The 20120-nt window shown below is 33.6% G+C and overlaps 1 protein-coding gene and 1 pseudogene across 2 annotated transcripts; one reads left to right on the forward strand and one right to left on the reverse strand.

Annotated features, from left to right (window-relative positions):
- Positions 1 to 534: 534 nt before the first annotated feature.
- On the reverse strand, positions 535 to 9510 carry LOC142635223 (cysteine-rich receptor-like protein kinase 34; annotated as a pseudogene).
- A 752-nt stretch (positions 9511 to 10262) lies between these two features.
- Positions 10263 to 18846, forward strand: LOC142622172 (protein STRUBBELIG-RECEPTOR FAMILY 1-like). 2 transcript variants are annotated; one of them, XM_075795604.1, is made up of 16 exons: positions 10263 to 10399; positions 10564 to 10730; positions 11050 to 11179; positions 11265 to 11336; positions 11836 to 11901; positions 12031 to 12102; positions 12628 to 12699; positions 12780 to 12845; positions 12999 to 13064; positions 13701 to 14065; positions 14168 to 14574; positions 15115 to 15383; positions 15626 to 15764; positions 16760 to 16896; positions 17045 to 17201; positions 18497 to 18846. In XM_075795604.1, exons 2-16 carry the CDS (start codon positions 10631 to 10633, stop codon positions 18557 to 18559), a joined length of 2181 nt encoding a protein of 726 aa, XP_075651719.1. In that variant the 5' UTR covers positions 10263 to 10399; positions 10564 to 10630; the 3' UTR covers positions 18560 to 18846. The 2 variants fall into 2 exon arrangements, with proteins under 2 accessions (XP_075651719.1, XP_075651720.1); XM_075795605.1 differs by having other exon boundaries at positions 14171 to 14574.
- The last annotated feature ends 1274 nt before the right edge of the window (positions 18847 to 20120 follow it).

Here is a 20120-nt window from a genome sequence, read left to right on the forward strand (position 1 = left end):
TAAAATGTGAATGAGAATAAGACAAACATCAGAGAATGGGAGATGAGAAGAACCAGAGAACCCGTTATGCGAAAGTTGTTAGTTCCAAAAATATAAAACAATTAATAATTCGGTGTCTTAATAATATAGAATGAGTGTCTTTAATATATCCATAGTACAATTGGGTTCAGCACCAAAACTAACTTCTATGAATGAGCACCAATGACTTTAATAAAGATGACTGTAAATAAGCATTAATATTATTTCTAAGAGAAAAAAAAAATTATTTTTTATTTTAACAATCATCAATGAACTTATATTTATATGTCCCACAAAGGCCTCCATATCCAACAGGCAACCACTTGGGAGATTGTTGAATCATCAACGGAAAAAATTTCTAGCTGCAATCTGGAGTTGTTTTCGTTATCTTCATCTCTTTTTATTGAAAATGCAGGCTTTTAGGAATTGTCACAGCCACAGTTTCATTTTTTAGCATTGAGGAAACTTCCAACATTGACGGCCTATCAATTGCGTTTTCCTGATCACATAAAAGAGCTATGTGCGCATGAATCGAATTAGTTTACACAATGAATTTGTATCATCTAGAGTTGGATCCATAAATTCCATTCCTTTTCCTTCTCTCCATAGCTCATATGCCTGAAATATAGAATATTAACCATCACTTAGAAATGCAGAAATAATACTTAGCAAGAGAAAATAAATTCAAGACTTTGATCCACGTTTGTTCTAGCAATGTTTGTTAAAGTAGCTTACATACTCTAGGAGGTTTAGATTCTCATCCAAGCCACAATAACAAGCAGTCTTCTTGCCACTTATGATTAGAAGAAGCAAAACTCCAAAGCTATATATAAACATTAGATTTAGTAGAGTATATACCTTTTTGCATGTATTCTGGTGGAATATAACCACTGCATTATTGAATTATGAAGAACATGGATAATTGCTTTACAAGAAATCTTTGGTTAAAAATCTTTATTAAGCAGAGTACTTATTAGGTTCCAACAATGTGGCTCGTGTTTGCTTCTTTTTCATCTTTCTAGGAAATTCTAGCCATGCCAAAGTCTGAGATCTTGGGCTTCATCTCTTCATCCAGTAAAATGTTACTAACTTTTAAATCTCGGTGAATTATTATCATTCTTGAATACTCTTGAAGATATAAAAGCCCTTGAGTTACCCCTTCAATAATGTCAATGTGTTTTCTCTAATCCAATAGGTATCATCTGACAGGGTCCATGACAAATTATATAATGACCAATTAGTTGTACAATCATATTGGGGCTAATAGAGCACTAATATGTGAAACATTGCATTTAACATATATCAGTAACTATAATTGGAAGAGGAAAGATATTAGACCAAAGAGGTAGAAGTCCAAGCTTTTGTTCAACATGTACTCATAGATTAGCATTTTTTTCATCCATTCCAATGCAAAATCCCAAAACTTACACAAGATTTACATGTAGTAGCTTTGTAGTGAGCATAACCTCATTCTTGAACCCCTCAATTCCTTGTGTAGATGTTTTTGAAAGTTTTTTCACAGCTATTTCTTTTCCATTTGGTAACGCACCCTGACAAACCAACGACACCTATGATTGGTATCTTTCACCTGATAGGAAAATTCAAGACATTGGATGATAGAAACAATGCCAGGTCAATACAGTTTAAAGCCTAAGGGGACAAATTTTAAGCATTTTTTTTTTTTGCATATATAATTATCAATTAAAAAATAATCATTTTATCCTTTGATATTATAATTTTGCGAAAAACATAATTACCATTTTGGGGTCCACTTTTTACCATTTTTGTCCCTATATTTTGGGTCATTTTCAATTTGATCAATACTTTTTCCTAGCAGTCAATTTGGTCCTTACATTTTCCTAACAATCATTTTGAAAGTGACCCCAAAATATGGGGACCATATTGACTATTGGGAAAAAATATTGACCAAATTGAAAATAACCCAAAATGTAGGTATCAAAATGATAATTTTGCCAAAAATATACCATAAGTTGGTTTTATATTAAAAAATTTTCATATGGGAAACTGGTGGTCCCAACCTTTGGCAACTCTATTCTACTCTCTACCCATGGGACGCATTGGAAATCCCATAGACCAATAGGATGGTGCATGAAACTTGAGACCTCCGGACTTACGACGCGTTATTTAAGTCCATTGAGCCCAGGGGTGGCTTTAAATTGAGCTCAAGATGTTCATATGAACACACTGACTTGAATAGTAATTTATATACATGATTATCTTAAAACTAATGTGTTTTCTCTACCTTAAAAAAAATATTGAACATCGTAACTTGAGAATTCCAAGAATTTGATTTTAACAAAAATAATATTAGCCCCCCAAACATAATCCTTATCCCCTTAAACAATAAAAATAAATAAAAGCCCAAATAACAACAATAAAAATTAGCCCAAATAATAGCAAAAATAGCCCAAACAATGACAAGACTAGGCCAAACAAGAACAAATTAACAAAATATTGAACAATGAAGCTCATTCAAAAAATAAAAAATAAAAACCCTAATCATTCAGATTCGTAACTCATTCAATCTATTCTATAAAAATAATTTCTAATATTTTTTTCCTAAGAAAGGTATTAACAGAGATATTATGGCCATGAGTTCTCTTTAGCAACACTGGCAACTCTGTTCTTCTCAGCTTTGTTGTTGTAGTAGCTATGCTCTTCTTGGCAACTTGACTCAATGGTAGCTATCATCCATTGCTCTATGCATCTCTCTCTCTCTCTCTCTCTCTCTCTCTCTCTCTCTCTCTCTCTCTCTCTCTCTCTCTCTCTCTCTCTCTCTCTCTCTCATTATTTCAGTATCATCCTAGATCTTTTGTTGCTTCTTAGCTTTTGATTGAATTGGGGTTTTCATTAGTTTGCTAGAAATTCATGTAGATACAAGGACAAGTGCAAAGAGAATCGCAAGAAATAGCGATGGGAGCAGAGGAGTATCCAAAGGAATATCAAGAACACCATATGAAGCAAGCGAGCCAAAATACAATTATCTGATGAACACCACCAATAGAAGGCCTACATAAAATTAAAGGAGCCACAATAGTAGGGGTAGTAAAATCTTGAATAATAGAATATATATCTTTGAGAGTTGTAACAACAAATCATAAATGGTAAATTGTTATTGGTTTTAATTTGAATTCACAACTTAAATTACTTTTTTATTCACCCATAATAAGCAATACCAACCTACTGCTTAGGATTTTTTGTAAAAGTATTGTAAAAATATTATGGACCTTCTCTACTTATTTCTTTTGTTCTATATTGCTCAACTCTACCATTTCCATTATAATCCTCCCAACATTTGACCTTGATGGCAGCAACATACAGTATATGCCACCAACGATATGGATATCGGTACTTGAACATATTTCTTTTGTAAATTGAAAATTATATTAAAAAAGAATGGATTGGAAAAGAAAATTGAAGACCACGAGTTAAAAAAATGTTGAAATTAGAAAATGTAATTTATTATTTATATGGATAATATTTAGCTACAAAATTAGTTGTAACCTTATATTACAATCTTACTTAATATTTTTTTTATTGAAGGTGAATTTTGACAAATCTACTATTGGATTACATCTTCTTTTTATATCCTCCATGCTTGCAAAATTTCTAAATAATTAAAGACTAATAGCTGTCGATGGCAGTTTTTGTGTGTAGCTACGTATCTTCTGTTGGAGGTTTGACTCTGTTAGACCTAGGTTTATTTTAAGGAGTTCAATCTAGAACTCGACATTGGGCCATATAAACCAATGACTTCCAGTACAATTTTAAGCCTACAAAATAGATAAAGCCTAAAGTCTTAGAATCATGATAATGGTTGAAATAAATAAATAATATATTTAAGTGAATAGCTTTGATTAAATGATTAGTTAAACATCATTATTATGTTTATAAAGTGATGTCCAATATTAAAAAGTAATTAATTGTCATATGTCCAGTAATGTGATAAATCCAAAATAGTCCATATCCAACTGCAGTTCATGGTTCATGTTCAGCATAATAAGGTATGTCCAACAATAGTCTATATCCAAATGATGTATGTCAAATAGTTCATATCTAAGCGTGGTTCATGTCCAAATAACATACGTCCAGCAATGGTTTATGTCTGAATAATATATATCCAGCGGTGGTTCATGTCCAATTAATATATGTCCAGCAGTAGTTCATGTCCAAATGATATATGTCTAGCGGTGGTTTATGTCCGAATAATATATGTCCGGTAGTGAGATGGATTCAATTTATTAATATATGTGTTTATTAATGAAGCATTAGTGGATCCATGTTTATTAAATAGTGAGATAATATTAAAGTAATTTGTATCCAGCGGTACAATAATAATGAGTTAACATATACTAATAATGTGATTTCAAAGATGGAGAAAACTTTGACTTGTCTTTTATGTTTCCGACTCCAGCTGTACAACATCACTTTGTCCTTTATATAATTTGTGGCTCCAGCCATATAACATTACTTTATGTGGTTAGTGGCTCTAGCCATATAACGTTGGTGAGCTGATAACATTCCAGTGGCATAATAATATGAGTACAGTAATACAATGATAATAAATTAAAATATACTCAATAGTATAATTTTGGAGATAAAAATATAATGAATTATTTTCATAGTTTGTGGCTCTAGCCGTATAATATCAGTGGACTTATAACCTTTCGGCAACAAGATAAAATGGGTCCAGCAGTACAATATGATACTATGAATCCTTTCATGGTGAGTTCATGATTGAAGGGGAAAAATAGGTGCAACTAGAGGGAGAGATAATATGTCCAATCATGTGCATAGGTTGATTAAGTTTATCCCATTTATCATGCATTTAAATGGATTTCCCCATGTAATGCTTTTTTAGTTTTTAGTCAAATATAAGTATTATTGTTTTTCATAAAAAGGATTTTTAGTATTAGAAATTTATGTCTTTCATGAGAATGACTTTAATATTAGATCATTGTGCCTTCTAAGAGAAAGACTTTTAATCTTTAATGTTCATATGCTTTCCATGAAAAAAGACTTTTGTAATATGTTATTGGAAAAGTGTTTGGTATCTTTTAAGATGTATGGAGATGGTAAGAAATATATATGTTTTGTGAGATATGGTGTTTGTAAGATAAATTAGAAATATATGTGAGAAGTATGTATGGATAGTTTGTGAGAAACATGTTCGTAAAATACATGAGAGTATAAGATAGATAATATGAAGGTTAAATATAGTAAATACATGAGCTTATAGTTGCTGCTGGATTTTTTTTTTGTTTTTTTTGGTCATGACATTGGTTATGTTGCTTTCTAAGAAGAAAGGTATTGTAAGAGAAATAGAGAAAGAGATGGAGATGTGTTTATGGGCAGCAAAATGATGATATTTCAGAATAATAGAACGTGGGAAAGATGGGTATGTATAAAGGTGTGTTGTAATATGTGTGTTGTGTTGCTATCTAAGAAATGAGATTTTGTAAGAGATGGAGAAGTATGAAAATGTGTATATGGCAGCAAAAAGAATGAAGTTTTAGAATAAGGGGTGAGAGAGAGATGGATAGTGTCTCTTAGTGTGTAGTTGGGTCCTCTTTACATAGAGCCAAGTATGTATTTAGATTAGAATTAGTTGAAAGGAAATTTATCTAATAAGGAAAATTCTTTGACAAAGTAAGTGGTTTCATTAGTGGGTTTTTGGTTTTTAGCCAAAAGAAGAAGGTTTCAGACTTTAAGGCTGCTGTTGCAGCAGTATAGTAGTAGCTACTGCAATTGTCGGGTCTACAGCAGTAGCACAACTAGATGATGTCAGCTATGTGAGGTCTTCTATTGGAGAAAATATTTTACATTAAATTCATGGGTTTAGCTAAAAATAATATGATAACCTTTATGGGATCATTCTATTTCTGGTATTGTAGTTGGAAGCTAATGATCTTAGTTTAAAATGGTATGAGTTCTTTTATAGGACCCTTGCTTCTTTGGGTATAACAGCAAGCTGCTAGGATTGGACATTAATGAGTTGATGATGTTACTTTTGGACATGTGTCAGTTGCCTAAGCTGCTGCTAGAGCTACTGCTGTTGCTACTGGAGCTGTTGCTGTTTCTGCTAGAGCTGTTACAGCTTTGTTGGAGTTAAGGCAGTTTCTACTGGAACCGTTGTTAGTATTTTTACCTAAGTTTCCTCTTTTGAAAAATTATTGTCGGGGGCAGAAAAGTCTTCATTTCGACAAATGAGATTTGTGTTGGGTTGGGGGCCTAAACCGAAATTTGACAATGGGCTTGAAGCACGGCCCTAAGGCTATCGATGAAAATTTGGAGAATTCGCCTTATTTTATGCCTTGGGCCTAGGTTGGGACTGACAAGGATCATAGGATGGCCTAAAAATATTTCCTATAGCAGACATGTCAGCATAATAGAAAAGCATACTGCAATAAAGAAATAGCCCAGCAGTAAAATATTCTAGCGGTAAAATATTCCAATAGTAAAGTATTCCAACTGTAAAATCAAACAGAACAGAATGAACCTCCAACCGTTAATTATTTCACAGATTAAGGAGAGTGTTTACGTCTCCAAAATCATCATCCATAGGTTCCAATAAGAAAAAGTCCTCTAATACAATGACATGAGGGAAAAAATCTATAGTAACAATTACATTATAACCTTCAATAGTAAATGAATAAATAAACACTATGGGTTCCATTATAACAAATAATGAAGAAACTTAGTGTGAGATGAAGGGAGAGAGAGAGATTCCACCTAGCGCAGCAAGATCATTATGATGCTAAGGTATACTCATGGATATAGTGTATGTAGTAAGTAATAAGTAGTGAGGGTCATCTTGGGTAGTATGAGTGGTGAGAGAGAGTATTTAGTAAAGCTGTTGGGGCTTTCTGTTGGGGATGGATAAGAGCTTATAAGTAGAGGTGTGAAGGGTATTTGTGAGCTAGAGGCTGAAGAGCTTAGTTTCTAAGTTTGAAATTAAGAACTCAGAGGCTTAGAACCTCACTAAAAGCCTAAAGAAAATTGGAGAGAGGAAAACTTCTTCTCTATTGGTGTGTGTTGGAGTGTTGGTGGAGAATTTCTATTTATAGTTGAGTTTGAGGGGATAATTAGCAAATAATCTCTACCAAATCAGTCTCAATCTTCAAAAAATCCTTGGAGAATCATTCCTAGGATTTGGCCAAGAGTGGTAAGTTTAGCTTTAGAATGTTCTTTGCTGTTTTGGGTAATAGTAGCTGGGGTCTTGACTTAGTATTAAATGCTGATTTTCCTTAACCAATGGGATTAGAGCATGTGTTAGGCTAATGATCTTGGTTTTTTTGTTGCTAGAATCAGAGCTCCCCAGGGCAGATTGTGTCACCCCAAATCAGGTGTCAATCTTGGATCCCTCTACTGGGGAACTCTATTAGAGATCCCTTTGGTGCCCTCTAAACCACATTTCCCTAAATTTTCGCATTTGGATTCATGTGCTTGGTCCATAAACCAGAAAGTACACGTTTTTGGCATGATAATGAACTATTTTCAAGCTATTCCAAAAACTTTCATGGCTGCCTCTAATTCCTTAATTGTTTGTGCTAGAGAAGAAGGAGAGAATGGTTAGCAGTAGCTCCACAGCTTTGTGTCTTGTCATTCCATCTTTATGTCACATCAGTAATTAGGAAAATTAGCTTGCCAAAGAAGGGTGTAAGCTCAGCTGGACACATGTCCTCTTCTGCTTTGACTTGACAAGTCGAAAATGATGGTAATGAGCCCCAACTATCAACCCAGCTCTGTTGAAACTTGGCTGGTGGTTAGTCTAACCGTTTCAGTTAGTCAAGTGAACTTTGGTTGCTGGGATTAGTACATGGGCTTGGCTGTCTTGGTTGGGCCTTGTTGTTGGGCTTGTTCATCCCTATAAAATGAATAGTTTTGCCATGGGTGACATACATGGGCTTTCATAGTTAAAGTTCCTTATGGAAAAATGAGTTTAGTTCCATAATTTTTGTAGAAGTAGTAGTTCTAAAGGATGAGTAATGTATAATAAGTAATTTTTTTGCTTCTCATAAGTTAGGGACATTAGTGTATGAAAATATGTTTTTGTTAAGGAATAGTTTTGGGCCTTATAATTAGGTGCCAAAATATTGTTTGGGCTTTTATAAATAGGTGCCAAAATAGTATTTGAGTTGTATTAATAGTTGCCAAAACAATATTAGGTTTTCATAAATGGGTGCCAAAATAGTATTTGGGCTTTATAAATAGTTGTCAAAACAGTATTGGACTTTTATTAAATAGATGCCAAAATAGTATTTGAGCTTTTATGAGCTTTTGTAAAAATATTGTCGTGTCGCAATGGACTTAGTAAGAGTGTTGTGTAGTAACGGGATTTAAGGTGTCTTGTAGCAACAGGTTTTAAAGTGTCATATAGCAACGAGTTTTTAGAGGTGCCTTGTAATAACAGGCTTTAGGGTGCTGTGTAGCAACGGGCATTTAGAGGTGCCGTGTAGCAACGAGCTTTTAGAGTGCCGTGTAGTAACGGACTTTTAGAGTGTCGTGTAACAACGGGCTTTAAAGGGTTTTGTTGGGCTTTTTGGGTTTTGCTCACATGGTGAATGAGTTTGGGCCTTTTGTGGAGATAGTATAATTTTGTGGCCCAATTTTGGTAATGATAAGTATTTGTGTGAAAACCCAAGTTGGATAATATATGGGATATAATGGGTAATATTTGTAAGAGGGCTCATGATAATTTATGGGGCTTATATAGGAGATGGGAGCCCAAGTTGGGTAATAATATGGGGAATATTTGGGTAATAGGTAGGAAGTGTGTAGGAAATATTTATGTGGGCCCAAAATAGTTTATGGGTTTATATGGATATTTTAGTGAGTGGGCTAATGAGACTAGGGCCCGAAAATTTGTACCCCAACAATTATATGTTTAGTCCATATATAATTTTGGTAAGTAATAGATTAGTTAATTGATATTTGATGAAATTTTAGAGATATAATTATAGTCTCTTTGTGTTTTAACCAAATCTTGGAGAGCAAGAAGAGCATTTAATGCTAGATATGAGATATTAACATAGATTTAGCCATGTGCTTGCGATTGATTTAAATGAAAATAATAATATAATTTATATGAAATAATATAATTACATTTTAAAACTTATATTATATGATGAACATTAATTTTTATGTAAAGAGTATGGGGAGCTTTATCATTTTAAGTGTTATGTGATATGAGAGATTTAATAAATGTTACCTATTGCACACTGACATATTAGAGTTCGGAGAATTGGGGAAGACATTTCAAGCAACGTGTTTTCCTTTATCAACTGTGAACTACTGGAGTTTTACTGAACATACTTTTTGGCTCTCCAAACTACAACTCTCAAAATTCTCCCGATGAGACTCATGAGCTTGAATCATGAACCAAAAATGAGATGTTGTGCCACGAGCTTGAACCATGGGCTTTGATGAGATAATTTCGTCATGAGTTTTAGACCATGGACTTTGACGCATTTTTGTGTAAATATGAGCTCTTTTAGGCTTTAAAAGAGATTCTCCCAAAACCTATGATAATGTTGATGTAGTGCAGGTTGCCAATGAAATAAAGTTATGTGGTGTAAAAAATTTGTCTTTTACAATAGCTATATCACCAAGAAATTGTTCAAATTACAAATTTTTGTAATTTAAAATTATATATAAAATATAAACTTATAGATCGTATAGTAAATAATATCTAATTAATACAAAATTGGACAATTACATTAAAAGCATAATAAAAAATATATAAATTAACGGTTAAATTTTTAAATTTTAAAATAATATTTATTTTATTAAATAAAGTTATAAGCTTGAAATACATCTAATTTTATAACTAAATTCTATCATATTTATATAAAATAGACGTTATAAAATCTCATTTTCAACAAGATATGAATGTGTAGGGTAGCGTAGGTTCCCCGTACGGCTTTTGAGTTTGAATAAGTTTTTATTTTTTTGATTGGAAGTTTGAATAAGTTTTAAACACTAGCTGTCTCCCTTCTATTTGCTTCTATCAAAAAACACTGAACAGTTTCCCTCTAAACTATAAACACTTTTTTTTAGTCAGCTTTTGGCGAAGCCCAATAAGTTTTCTCCCTTCTACCTTCTTTCGTCAAAAAACAGTCTCCCTCTAAACTCTAAACACTATTTTTTAGTCAGCTTTCGGCGAAACCCAACAAGTTTCGCACTGTTCCAACTTGAAATATATATATATATATATATATATATATATATATATATATACAATTTTTTTTTCTCGTAGCAAAAATTTTCAAAATCCTTGATTTTCTTTCCATTTTTGTTTTTCTAATCTTGCCTATAATCTTCTTCATCGTTGTTCAATTATCCTTCTGGAGAAGACACGGTTTTTTTCAGACCTTAGAGCTTGTTTTTTTTTTTTTTTTAAATATTTTTTTTTTCCAGTTTTATGGGCTCTAAGGTCTAAAGGGCTCAACTTTTTGTTTTTATTTTTTAAGTTTATTTATTATTTTCTTTGTTTTTTGTTTTTTGTTTTTTATTTTTAATAAGGGATTTGGTGGTTGGTTCTTGAGAGAAAAAGAAAGCTGGGATTTTTGAAGTGGGTTCTGCTGAGGCAATGGGTTGCATGAACAGGGGTCTATGTGTTGGGATCTGTATTGGGTTGATTTTGATTTTCACTGCCACATTTTGTGTTGGTCTCACTGACCCAACCGATGGTAAAGAGCAAAAATCACATTTTTCTATTTATGTTTGTTCACAGTGTTCTTTTTTAGTGCGTTTGGTTCTCGGGAATGTGAAAATGAAAATGATTGAAAGTTGCTTCTTTGATTAACATTTGCTTGATTCTCTCTGATAACTGAACTTATGCTAGTATTAAATTTTGCATTTGCTTGCCTTTTCTGAATATAATTTTAAGACTTGTATGATATATAGGAAGTTTTAATATGGTTGGTTATATCTTGTTGGCCCAGAACATAAGGGTTAAAATTATGGAGCTGTGTTTTAATCATTTCTCTGTGTCTGTTTATTTTCCAGTTGTGGCAATCAATAGTTTATATGTTGCTCTTGAGTATCCTCCACTTCTTGGTTGGCTTCTTGTTGGAGGAGACCCTTGTGGGGATAAGTGGCAAGGTGTTGAATGTGTCTTCTCAAACATAACAGAATTGTATGTTGATTCTCTCACTTTCGAGCTCTTGTCAATAATAGAGTTTTATTCCTGAGTTGATCTTCTAACCTGTCTTGGTCTGCAGACGGCTTAGTGGCACAAATTTGGGAGGAAAGTTGGGTGATAGTTTGGGAGACTTTGGAGCGATCTTGGCAATGTATGTGTCTAACTTGTTCTGTAATTTTTGATAACATGTATGCATACGTGTATCATATGGGTGAGTTTCATATCATTCTGAGTGACTAATGGTGAAATTATTTTAATTCAATTTGGTTAACGTTGTCTCAATGCTCTAATTTCATATTGACTTGTTCTGTCATTGTCAAAATGTTAAGTAAATACCCCCCCCCCCCCCCCCCACCTCACATTCCAATACTCTAAGGGAACTTATTTGTTGAAAAGTGAGCTATAGTTTCACTTGTTCTGTCATTGCCAAAATGCTGATGGCATAAATTAGGCCGTTATTGGACTTTGTGATTCTCAAGGCTTAAGCAATAAAATACTTGATTTACTAATCGAATGATCTACACATAAATTCATTACATGCGAGAGCATATTGAGGCAGAAGCATTAAATTACATTGCTGCTTGCTTTTGTTTAACTTCTTAAATATCTGTCTGTAATCTTATTAAGCTTTGTGCTACATCATGGGGCAGAGATCTAAGCAACAACCATATTGGCGGGACTATTCCATCGTCTTTTCCCTCCACCATCAGGAACCTGTATGTTTCGCACTCATTTATTTTTTGTATCCATGTGAAAGCTGATTTAGCAAATTATTTTTTCCCACGAATATGCTTCTAGTATATCCTAAATTTATGTCAGTCTTGTATTTTATTTTCCTTGTTTAGTTCTCTTTCAGCTAACAAGCTCACTGGAATCATCCCCGATGCTTTGTCCTCATCCAGCCAATTGATGGACTTGTAAGTCAAAGTTGGCTCATATTAATGTCGTATTATTTATTTATTTATTCTTTTGATCTATTTCTTTATGGACAAAGTTTAGCTCCAAACTAGTATTATGTGGCGATTTATAAGATTATTCATGTGTATTATTTAAACAGGTCATATGACTCATTAAAAAAGTCATGTTTCTAAAACTACACATGGATGGCTATTCATGTGTATTATTTAAACAAGTCATATGACTCATTAAAAAAGTCATGTTTCTAAAACTACACATGGATGTTCTCTTCAATTGCCACATAATGGGTTGAAGTAAGATAGCTCCAAACTGGTTTGGAGCTAAACATTTTCTTTTGTTTATTCAAGGGATGTTTTCTCCTCCTGAGGTTGCTAAATAATAACATTCTAAGTGGAGGAATAACAGGTGCATTTCAAAAGCTTACTGGTTTGATGGACTTGTTGCCATTTTCTTTCGGTTCAGATAGCTTTTGCCTTTGTATTTTGGTTCTATGTTAATGGTTGTGAACATATATTATGGTGCAGAGATCTATCGGGAAACAATTTAAGTGGTCAATTGCCTCCCTCATTGGGAAATTTGTCATCTCTTACCACATTGTGAGTAATTATCTCAATAAGATTTCTTTTTGTATGTTTACTATACATATTAATTCATTAACTTTATAATTTCTATGCAGGCACTTGCAGAACAATCAACTCACTGGGACCCTTGATGTTTTGCAGGATCTTCTCCTGCAGGATCTGTACCCTTTTTTCATCCACTTTGATTTTTATTTTTACATTTCATAATATTTTCTTTGCAAAATTCGTATTCCAGAATTTGATCTTGATTCAGAGGTTCTAGTAGGAACTATGTGCTGCCTACAGCAACTCACAAATTCTTACTTGCTATGCAGGAACGTAGAGAACAATCTATTCTCTGGACCTATACCGGCAAAATTACTGAGTATTCCAAATTTCAGGTGGTGTGTGTGTGCGTGTTTTTTCCTGCCTTATATACACATGCGCCACATTGTAAGGCTTGTATTTGTCTTTTAACATGGATTTAGATCTGTCACGTATGCCAAATCCTGGAATTAGTTGTAAGGCTTGGATTTGCCATTTAACATGGATTTGGTTCTGTTGTGTATGCCAAATCCTGGAACTAGTAATGTTAGTGCTTCTCTCACGGTATCTATTTAATTGATACAGAACATGATACTTCTTTCTTTCTTTAATTTTTTCCATTTCTTTTTGGATATTAAGCTAGTCTGGAATGGTAATGTTTTACCTAACTAGTGCTTAGTAATGCAGCCATAAATGCCTACTATTCTATTTAAGATCATAGAAGAGAGCATGAGTAATCACATAAACTGATACGTAATTCCAAAACCTGGATGAATATTTTTTTCGTTTGTTTTGACTGGAATTTTCTGAGGAAATAGTGTATTACTATTGTAGTATAATAATTACTTGATATCCCCATTTTCTGTGTTAAAGTCCAATTGTATGTCTTAAACTTATATTTGCATGCCCAGGGTCCATCTTTTCAGCATACAATATGCTACCTAATTTAAACTCCCTTGCTTCTTTCAGTAACCATAGCTTCTATCTTGCAGAAAAGATGGAAATCCATTCAATACTACAGTTATTCCATCACCTACAATTGCAGCTCCTCCTCTTGCTGCTGCACCATACGCTGAAAAAGCCCCTGGGAAACCAGCAATTGGACCTTCTGTCCCAGAAATATCAAAGTCTACTAGAGCTGGGAAAGTGTTCACTACCAAGAGGTTGACTTGGATTTCTATCATAGGGGCTTCAATACTTTTTTCATTGGTGCTGTGTCTTTGTGTGTATAGATGCAAGAAAGGAAGGAAAGAGAAAGAGAATACTAAGAGGGATGATATTGGTAACTATAAGGCCCCTAGAGAAAAGCCTAAATACACTGAATCGGTGCCTCAGCAAAATTATCCAATGGAGAAAGGTAGGTCTTTTATTGTCCATTCTTATTTTTTAAACTTGGTTAGAATTTCCTTGTCTCTTACATTCTGTTCTAAATGAAAATTGTCTTTTTGAATATTGTTAGCAGTGCCAAGAGGGAGAGTTGCGAAACCAAGCGATAGTTATGTTGAAAACAATGGAAGAAGAGGTGTATTTCCAAAGCTTCAGAATGAACAGGAGGTAGATGTGAAAAACACACCTACAGTTTCACTGCCCAAGAATGATCATGATTCAGACATGAGCAGCATGGATATGGAGTTCTTGCCACCACCACCTCCTCCATTTTTTACTTTTGAGAAGGTCTCTGTGGAACCAATGGTACCTTTCAAAGTAACTTCAAGTAGACATCCTTCTAAGAGTCCGAATGCAAGTTCTGCAAAAGCTTTTACTGTTGCGTTGCTTCAGCAGTATACAAATAGCTTTTCTCATGAAAATTTTATTGGTGAAGGCACGCTTGGTAGTGTTTATAGGGGTGAGATGCCTGATGGAAAGGTAAGATTATTTTAACTTAATAAGAACTAATTTGCCAGGATGATGGCGTGGCTGTTGGATTCTCAAGTATATTTGTATTTGTTGTCTCCCCCCCCCCCCCCCCCCCCCCCCCCTTCATCTTCAGTAATCTTTTTAGGAAAATTAGTTTTGAAGTTTGAATTGCATTTATCTCCCAAGTGTGAAAATAAATATCTGTGAGGTAGTCCCTTTATTAATCCTCCCAACCATCATTATTTACCTAAGTTTCAAGTAATGTGGTAGATTCTTCTTCATCCTCATCCTCATAAGTAAATTTTTTTTTGAGTTCTCTAGCTGTTTCACCTCTAAGTGTGAAAGCAAACACCTACAAGGCTGTCTCTTCTTCCAAACAACTTACCACTGTCCCCAAGTTTTCAGTTATGTAGTATATCTTGTTTGCTTGAGATAACCTATCCCTGAACCCCTGGCCCTCTCTCTTCCTCTCATTGGCTCTATTATCTAGTCACACATCTTTATTTGAGATCCTAATAGTTAATCCTCCATTTTTGAATTCTTTTATAGCTACTGGCAATCAAAAAACTGGACACTAAAGTTTCCGGGCAGCAGAGTGATGAGGATTTTTTTGAACTAGTTTCTAGTATCTCTAAACTTCGCCATGCTAATATTGTGGAGCTTGTGGGTTACTGTGCTGAGCATGGCCAGCGGCTACTTGTATATGAGTATTGCAGAAATGGGACACTTCATGATGCACTGCATGATGATGAGATTCAAAAGAATCTTTCTTGGAAAACACGCATCCAAGCGGCGCTCGAAGCTGCAAGAGCACTGGAGTAAGTTGAACAAATAATTCACAAATAACACAAGGAAAACTAATTTGAGATATGGACTTTGTTAGTTCCTTATATAGAATGCTCATGTTGGGCTAGGAGCTCAGAAACAAGTTTTTTTGTCATTTCTTTTATTTCTGACCAAGGAGATTACAACTTGTAGATTTCACATTTTTGTGAGGAAATCTTCTTTCATCCGTGTTTGGTCAATTAGAAACTGATTTTTCCTCTTATTTGTGGTATAGATATTTGCATGAGATCTGTCAACCACCCATTGTTCACCGAAATTTCAAGTCTGCCAATCTTCTCCTAGATGACAAGCTTGAATTATGTGTCTCAGACTGTGGTTTGGCTCCTCTATTATCGTCTAGTTCAGCGAGTCAGGTAATTATGTGTGTATGATATTTAATTTCTGTTCATATAGAGTGCTACAAATTATTGGTACTGACTGATGTTTGTAACTGTTATTGAAACCATGTGATTCCAACTTTATGCTTTATAGCTCTGTTAATTAGAAAATTGATGGAATGCTATTGAACAATTATAGAAAAATTTCGAAAGTGTAAAACTTTGTGGCAAAGATGCTGAAGAAATATGAAATTGCTAGATGTTGGATCTTTTGGGAGATGAAACTAGAGAAAAGAAATCATTTCCTTTGGGGTGGGGAGGGGGGAGGGGGGTGATTGGGGTTACCAATATCTGGGCTTTAGGACAGGAACAAGTTGATGTTCCTTGCCTTTGTATGTTTGGAGCTTCTTTAAAGATGTATAGCCAATTAATTTAAGGCTCCCAAGTGGTAGGAATTTCAATATAATGCTTATCTCAGTAGATCTTTGTTATTCGTTCACACCTAGAAAAAAAAAAATATAACAAGCAGAAAATAGAAAGGGACACAGATCTAACATGGTTCACCAAGAGTTCGTGTCATGCAGAGTGTGGCTGCTGAGCGTTGTTCTTCCTCTTTTCCTGTTTTTGCATGAGTTTTGAATCTGAACTATATTAGTTTTAGTGAAGAGGGGAGATAGCCTTCAACCAACTTGTCAAGAGTGTATCTATATCTTTTTAATATGTGAAAAAGAAAACTAATATTGATATCTTTTTTATGATATGATGTCCCACAATGAATGAATAAGTAGATATTGTCCTGATTCTGAGTAGTAGATGTGTCAATATTGTGAAAAAAGTTAGAATATTGTAGAAGCTGACCAATTTGTTATTATTAGTTTTTGGTTTGTTAGCTGAAAAGTGCATGGATTTTGTGCAAAAACATATGAAACCTTTATTTGGTAATGCTTGACAGAAAATTAAGCTGGAATTGTGAATCTGTTACTTGTTATTATTATATAACGTGTAGTTGATGATGGTGTATTTACTGTCAGTTGTCTGGACGACTTCTCACTGCTTACGGTTATGGTGCCCCGGAATTTGATTCGGGAAGTTATACTTACCAAAGTGATGTCTATAGCTTTGGAGTTGTAATGTTAGAACTTCTCACTGGACGGAAGTCATTTGACAGGTTAGCAGCCCAATAAGAGAATGCGTGTGTTCTGCACTTATCTTTTACCATCTAAAACCAACCCAACAGAACTCGTCCATCAGTTATGTGAATTAATTGAGTTTCAGCTAAAACTTTCTTCTCAGTTCTCACTGAAAAAAGTGTCCAGGTCACGGCCTCGAGGGGAGCAATTTCTGGTTAGATGGGCAGTTCCTCAGCTACATGATATTGATGCATTAGCAAGGATGGTCGATCCCTCACTAAAAGGAGCATATCCTATGAAATCATTATCACGTTTTGCTGATATTATTTCCTCATGTGTACAGGTGAGGGCTATTTCTGTACACTTAGTATATCGGGGTGTTTCTGGATTTCTTAAAGTTCTGTATGAACTCTTTGCGGTGCTATTTGTACTTTCTCCTGGCCTCCGAATTTTCCATAATTGTTTTGGTATAGGAGAAACAGATTTTTTTTTTTTTTTCCTTGACAAGAAAAATGCAATTCCCTATAGGTGCACAAGTTAAATCTAGACATAGCAAAACGGGTCAGAATTTGTTGACCCGACCCCTATTTTTTAAACCCGAAGCAAAAACGGGTTGATAGGTGCATAAAGCACAATAGATCACATGTTCACAGACCTATTTATTAAAAAAAGAAGAAGCAATTCTGCCAATTCTCATTCGATTTGACTTGACACTTGACACTTGACACTTGACACTAGTACACTAACACTACTAACACAATAACACGTACACTACTTTATGAGTTATTGAGTTAAGACTTAAGACAAAACTTAAGTTTATTTGTTTTTCTGAGAATTTGATCAAACTAAAAAAAATGTGACAAAACAAAGCTGTTTGCTCGTGTAGTTGTAGTCTACAAACCATTAACCAGTTAACACACAGCACACATAGACACTCACCATAGAACATGTGCACTTAAGGAGGCTAATAACTTAACATGGTCCATGACATGTAATTTTTTAATTGTATTTTTTTTTCTTGCTTTTTTGGGAATGATATTATTAGTGGTGTAAACTTAAAATATATACTTTTTGGTGCTCCTTAAGATTTATTTCTTTTTGAAGTTGTAAATTAGTAATTACATGCATTTTGGCAGTGAGGTATTAACATTGAAGACTTTTTCCATCATGAATTCGTGACTATAAAGAATTTTAGTCATGCTCAAAATTGTCAGAATTGGAAGGATATTAACAAGTGGCATTAAGTGCAATTCATTTCCTTAATTGATTTTATTTATTTTCTCTAAAAAGGTTGCCTTGATTTGTTTTTATAAATAATAAAAAAAAATTGTTTGAAAAATACAGGTCAACCCGACCGGCAATCTGATTGACCCCTTTAAAAAATGACCTGTTTGACCCACAAATCCGACCCGAACCCGACACCACCTGTCCGTTTGCCATGTCTAGTTAAATCTAACATTATTTCATCTTTTTTTTTTTTTTTGAGGAACCGGTAAGAAATCTAATCTTTTCATCATAAATATTTCTAACTTACCTTGAGTTTGTAATATTTATTTTGCATTTCAATTTAGCTGTGAATTGAAAACTTTTTTGTTTGCCTAGAGCTATATAAGTCACCTAATATCCATCCTTTTGCAGCAAGAGCCGGAATTCAGGCCATCAATGTCTGAAATTGTCCAAGAACTCTTACGAATGATTTAAAGGGAACCTTTCAAATGAGGAATTATCTTAATTAGGAATTGAGTATGGCTATGATAGGTATCAGCTAAAGAGGTGAGCATGCAGTAGTGGCAAATTTGTTCTGAAGCCTCTTAACATAATTTACAATTCATAGCTTCTTATCAGTGTGAAGGTGCTATTGTAATTGTTTTATGATTATTTTGTGAATACTTCTTTGCGGAGTAATTCTTTAGAGTGCAGAAATATTGTAATTTTGTGTTCAGTTTGATGTTATATATTGTATATCCATGGTAATCTGGCTTGAGCTATATGGCTTGTGTTCAATTTGGCGTTGATGAGCAATTTGAGCTATATAGCTTGCTTGGCTGAAATTGATACATATGTGCGCTATACAATTATTGTCTTCCAGTCCCTTGAAGGGTTCGTGTGTGCTAATTTGCATGCTCCATTAAGCTAGTGGGTGAGTTTAATAGTTATTATTATTATTATTATTATTATTTCTTTCTGGGGTTTCTGCACACGATGGTCAGACTCTAATCAATACACATTCATTCAAGTACAACTTGGGGTTTGTTTGGATACCGCTTATTGGTAAAATTGAAAATTGAAAATACTATAATAAAATAATTTTGAAATATGTGAATAATGTCGTGAGACTTAATGAAAATTTTGCTGAAAAGTGTACTTGTGGATCTTGTGAACAGTGCACAAGACCTACTGTTTTTCAGCAAAAAGCAAAAATGCATGTTCTCAGTGCTATCCAAACGGAGGGTTAATAGTTAAATACCCATTGCTCTATTGATAATGTACTAGTAAGTTTCTCGTGCGATGCACGGATACTATTATAATGTTTTATATAAATTTGTTTTTGAAAAATATTAGACATATATTATAGCATATTTATTATAAATTTTTTTAGTAATGAGTTCATTACAAAAAAAAACAATTATAAATTGCTCACATATATCTATTATAATTATTTTGTTCAAGTAATGAGCAATAATTAAAATCACTTGGAGTAATATTGTATAATAAAAGTTGATAAAAATATATTAATTCATTCTATATTATTGATTTTTATTATATGATGTAATGAAAAGCTTCATTACGAAATCTTTTTTTTTTTCTTTAATATTTGTTATTAAGGTATGGTGATGCTTGTTATCATCATCATTTTCTCTATCTTCAACGTTTAAAATTTAGTTTGTCCATATTTGTTCAATTTTTGAGCTTTCATCATTTTTTTTCTTTTATTGCATCATTTGTGTTAATCACTAATGAATTGGTATCAAGAGATTCTTAATTGGATCTTACAAAGCTTGGGCTTTGTCACTAAGATATTTCATAGTATTTGCAATTATATTAAATTTCAATGAAGTTACAGTTTTTTGTAAATATTTTTATTTTTGTTAATTTTGGAATAGTGTAGCAAAAAGAATTAATATAGCATATTAAATTGTGTTTTTTTTTTCTTTTTTCCATACCTTTTTATCATTTGAAGGTGTATCAAAAATCTTAGCAACTATGTAATTTTCAAAACCATCCTTTAGATTGAATTCATTCAAATGAAGTAGAGAAATCT

This window comes from Castanea sativa, chromosome 1 (assembly GCF_040712315.1).
Source record: "Castanea sativa cultivar Marrone di Chiusa Pesio chromosome 1, ASM4071231v1".
NCBI lineage: Eukaryota > Viridiplantae > Streptophyta > Magnoliopsida > Fagales > Fagaceae > Castanea > Castanea sativa.